At 38.2% G+C, this 5545-nt stretch overlaps 1 protein-coding gene across 1 annotated transcript; it reads left to right on the top strand.

Annotated features, from left to right (window-relative positions):
• The first annotated feature begins 873 nt into the window (after positions 1 to 873).
• Positions 874 to 4114, top strand: LOC131434238 (collagenase-like). Its single transcript, XM_058600891.1, has 2 exons — positions 874 to 976; positions 3405 to 4114. Exons 1-2 carry the CDS (start codon positions 874 to 876, stop codon positions 4112 to 4114), a joined length of 813 nt encoding a protein of 270 aa, XP_058456874.1.
• Positions 4115 to 5545: the final 1431 nt, after the last annotated feature.

The following is a 5545-nucleotide window of genomic DNA, read 5'->3' as shown; positions in this document are numbered from 1 at the left end:
AATATAGCCTATTGCACTATTTTGACTCTGATGTGTCTTTATCATGTTCCCGATCTTGTCTATTAGCAGATCAATTTCACCTTATTTTTGTATTTGTATTTTTCATCGCAAAAGTATAATAAATTTCTTCCTAATTGACTCTCGTCCTTTTATGTTGTCTAATAATGTAAAATGTATGTGTATTGCCTAAGAGGGCCGTTTTAAAATTCTTTTGTTTGCACTTTTCCTTTCTCATGTTATAATTGATTCATTTTGACTACTATTTCTTCTATTTATTTCACTGTTATTCATCCCTTCTTGGTATATTGGTATATTATTCAAAGGATGTTTGATTAAAGGTTGAAGTGTGATTCTAATTTTGTGTATTCAGCAGCATTTTTATCAAAAAATACTAAACATCCTTTCGATTAATTTTCAGACGTTCAATGGTAGGACATATACAAAATCGATCATTTTCAACAGTCTCCTGAGTTGAAGTTGGCCAAAAATTGATACTGAAACTCTGCTGTCGATGAACTCTTAGAAAAACTCCAGCCTTAGTTTTAGGCATGTTGCTTTTAGTTAAGTTATCCCTAAATAAACCGTTGAACTTATTGCGAAGAGAAATCGTGCCTTTGTATAATTTATATGTTTTATGAGGTATACAATGGATCCAAACACTTTTTTATTTTTTTATTTTTTTTTGGTTGAAAATGTATCTATCTTTTTCTGACTTTGCTCTGTTCTTTTTTTTCAGCCTAATAAGCACGATATTAGTCAACATTGGACTAATATCGTGCTTATTAAATTATTAATCACAATTAAAAAAAACCCTTCTTAATCCACCTAGTGGTGGGATAATGCCTTTATCTTTTCGTCGATACCTTCGGGATAATGGAGTGTAACCATCGTCCCAGCTCCCCATTTCTCCATGAAGTTTGCCAACTTTCGAGAGTCCTTCGACGAGATATACTGAAAAATTCGTTGAAGCAAATTGGTCGTCTTTCGTAAATTTCACCATTTAATGCGCCCGCCTTGGCCAATAAATCTGCATTATCGTTGCCCGGAATAGAACAATGCGAAGGGACCCAGACTAAGGAAATTTAATAAGACCGTCGAGACAAAGCTCTCAAGTGTTCCCGTATTTTCCCTAGGAAATAAGGGGGATGCTTTTCTGGCTTCATTGACCGGAGAGCCTCTATTGAACTTAGACTATCCGTGACAATGAAGTAATTGTCTTCGGGCGAGGTTTCAATGATCCCAAGGGTATACTGAATAGCAGCTAATTCTGCGACGTAAACTGAAGCCCGATCACTGAGTTTGTATGAAGCGGTGGTTCTGATTGAAGATACCGAAGCCTGTGGACCCGTTGAGATTTGATCCGTCAGTGTAAAACATCTTTTTACAGTCGACTGCTCTAAACTTATTGTAAAAAATATTAGGGGTCACTTGAGGGCGCATGTAATCCGGAATTCCACGAATCTCTTCTCTCATGGATGTGTCGAAAAACACAGTAGAATCAGAAGTATCCAAGAAATGAGCACGGTTGAAAGCAAACGAAGAAGGATTAATATTCTGAGCCATGTAATCAAAATACAAGGACACAAAACGGGTCTGAGAATTGAGCTCAACAAGCCTTTCGAAGTTTTCATAACAGTCTCATGAAAATATATTTCAAATAATAATAAATAATAAAATACTTAAATAATAAATAATTTCGGATAAAAATAATTTCGGATAACAATTTTGACACCAATTGATTCAGATTGATTCGAGTAGTTCACAAAAGCATGCTTCAGAGTTTATGTCACATACTCGGTATCGTTTTTCCAATCAAGCGCTTGGCATTTACGTTGCCTATTTATATGAGAGGAGTGATGCTAATCTAAAAAAAACCCTTCTTAGTCCACTTAGTGGAATTTTCATAGATCTTGAAAAATCACCATAGGGGGGGAGGTACATGAAATTTCCGAAATCGAAAAAAAAATTTGATGCCAAAAGGCTTAGAATTGCATGAAACGTCGAGATTTTTTCTGAGATGATACTAAATCTCGACGTTTCATGCAGTTTTGTGAGATTTGGCATCAAAAAAATGTTCGATTTTGGAAATTTCATGTACTCCCCCCTATGGTGCTTTTTCAAGATCGAAATAGTCAAACCTTCATCACCGGGCTGCACTCCTTACGCATGTCCGATTTAGCTCAAATTTTGCATGAAGGCTTTTTACGAGGTGCTTAAACTTTTGAGCTCTAGAGCTTTACGAAAATAGAGGTGATATATATATATATATATATATATATATATATATATATATATATATATATATATATATATAATATATATATATATATATATATATATATATATATCTATATATATATATATATATATATATATATATATATATATATATATATATATATATATATATATATATATATATAAGCGGTAAATATCAACGTGTTATGTCGGTTACGTCACTTATACAATCATATCTCCAGAACCAAAAGTCACAGCCATTTGATCTTCGAACTTGATCAATGGGCCGAAAGTAGCTTTCAAACGAGCCTAAGTTTGTTAAAATCGGTTCAGCCATCTCAGAGAAAATTGAGCGTTAAAAATATCTTCGAAAAGTGCACACACATACACACGCACAAACACACACACACACACACACACACACACACACACACACACACACACACACACACACACACACACACACACACACACACACACACACACACACACACACACACACACACAGAGAGAGAGAGAGAGAGAGAGAGAGAGAGAGAGAGAGAGAGAGAGAGAGAGAGAGAGAGAGAGAGAGAGAGAGAGAGAGAGAGAGAGAGAGAGAGAGAGAGAGAGAGAGAGAGAGAGAGAGAGAGAGAGAGAAGAGAGAGAGAGAGAGGAGAGAGAGAGAGAGAGAGAATGAGAGAGAGAGAGAGAAGAGAGAGAGAGAGAGAGAGAGAGAGAGAGAGAGAGAGAAGAGAGAGAGAGAGAGAGAGAGAGAGAGAGAGAGAGACATTTTCCGATCTCGCCGAACTGAGTCGAATGGTATATAACACTATGGGTCTCCGATGCTCCGTTCGAAAGTCGGTTTTTCCAGTAATTCTAATACCTTTCTATAGAGAAAGGCAAAAACTGGCGAAATTAATTTTCATTTCGAACTTGCAATCATTTTAATTGAAACATAATCATAAACCGATTTTAACGTAATTTACCTACGGTGTAATTGATAATTAATCAATCAACCAGTGGATTGCAACGATATTTTTGAAGCTACCGTCGTTAATATTAGTTCAGATGCCAATGTTTCAGGAAATCAGTACTATTCAAAATGTTGAAAGGTGCGGTTGCTAGGAAAATACCAACCGTAAACTCGTGGGTGGTATTCCTCCTAATAGGGTTAGTTATTCAAGAATCTCGAATCATAAATGGGAAGAATGCTGAACTCGGTCAATTTCCTTATCAAGCCAAACTCATAATAGAAACGGATCAAGATAGAGCGCTGTGCGGTGGAAGTCTGCTTAGTGACGTATGGGTTTTGACTGCAGGACATTGTGTGGAAAATGCTCGATCAATTGAGGTTACGCTTGGTGCAGTGGATTTCAATGATCAAGGAGACGATGGACGAACTGTTCTCAACTCGACGGAATATGTTCGTCATCCGGATTACAACCCGAGTACGCTTGCTAACGATGTCGCCGTAGTTAAACTTCCAGAGAGTGTGACTTTCAGTGATCGGATTCAACCGGTAAATCTTCCGGCAGGCCACAGTAGCTACAATCGACAGTCGGCCTTGATCAGTGGATGGGGGTTAACCAGGGATAACGGCGCACCCGCTCAAAGATTGCAATATACCACCCTGACCGTTATTCGCAACAACCAATGCGAACTTTTCTACCCAAACGGGGTACAGTCAACGACACTCTGCTGTATGGATGATTATCGAGATTCAATGTGCACTGGCGATCCCGGAGGACCATTGGTTCTGTACAACATGAACCGGACACAGATTGGTGTGCGTAGTTTTACAAGACCCAATTGTGAACGGATGATGCCGGTAGGATTCGCCAGACTGACCGAATACGTCGATTTTATCAGACAAGTAACTGGCATTACGGAATAATGTTTACATGGCCCATTTCTCATGTTTTCTATTACTAAAACTGCTGCATCTAATCTACGGTTAGACTTTTTGTTTGTCAATTTTATAGGTGGTCTCTTTAAAAGTATATAATATATAATCATCTTAAAGGCTATACACAGTATCTGGCATTCCATAAACCGAAACATGTAACATCTGGAAAATAAATTCGTAACATCGTAAAAATGGCATGAGCTTTTCTTTCATGAAAAACACAGTGCGGCGAAAAAAAAAGTAGATGAACTGTAAAAGCTTGCAAAAATAACGCGATGATGAACTAGGCTAGATGAACAGTCTACTGAATACACTTGGATCTGGGAAATAGTATAATGTTTGATCTAAGTTCAAAAACTAACTGATTCAAAGTGGTTTAAATGTCAAATCTTACGCGCTTAATTCCCAAGTTGCACATGTAACTTGTTCATAAAAAAAATAAAATAAAACAGATGCTGCATAATGGTCGTATGACAAACATGACGAAACAAGTCGTATTATGATGGTGACAATGCACAGTGGTCCGAAACAGGACAAAAATATTTTCACTATTAAATATTAGTTTTTTGTAGTTGATGTCTTCACAAAGTTGAGATATCTTCAAGGGGGATCAGGGTCATTTTCCCGAATGCCATTTCGCCGAAAGCCATTTCGCCGAAAGGGTCATTTCGCAGAATCCTGAAATCGTCTTGAAATCGTAATTAGAATTGATTTAAATTAGCGATAGCGTTAACGCCCGTTTTGTTGACCTACCATTGTACTTCTTGAATAATGATTGATTGTTGTACTCTTGAATAAAGATTGATTCATGAACCTCAGAAAGTAGTTCCCAAGAAAACTTGTTGACTAGTAAGCATTAAAGCAATTTCATAGGTGTATCTACCAGACAAATGTAGGTGGTATTTTCCGTTTATTAAGTGAAAATGAAAAAATATCTAATGCGGCTACGCCACATCGTTTTGGTTCATGAGCTGTCCGACCTCGCTACCGCTCGTTCGGACCTAACTAAAGCAAAGAAACCTAGCTTTGAGTAGACCGGGCAAACGAGGCGGTTACAGGTTTGTATGCAAGAGGCCGCCGCTTCCGACGGCGGGTCGGCGGCCGACTCAGCTGGCGTCGGCTCGGCGGCTTTGTGCCGCCGAGCCATCTTGGCTTCGGTTACGTGGCTGCGCCATATCAGTTATACAGAAGACATAACATGCAGGATATATGACCCTTTCGGCGAAATTACCCTTTCGGCGAAACGACTTTCGGCGAAATGACCTATTCGGTGAAACAACTTTCGGCGAAATGGCATTCGGCGAAACGACTTTCGGCGATATGACCCGCTCCCCTTAAAGGGAACCTGGCTCTTGTTTGTGAAAGAAAATCAAATATCAGTTTAACAAAACTTATTAAATTCTAATCCCTGAATTGTGG

This window comes from Malaya genurostris, chromosome 3 (genome assembly GCF_030247185.1).
Source record: "Malaya genurostris strain Urasoe2022 chromosome 3, Malgen_1.1, whole genome shotgun sequence".
In the NCBI taxonomy this organism is placed as follows: Eukaryota; Metazoa; Arthropoda; class Insecta; order Diptera; family Culicidae; genus Malaya; species Malaya genurostris.
This window is presented reverse-complemented; position numbering and strand designations above follow the sequence as displayed.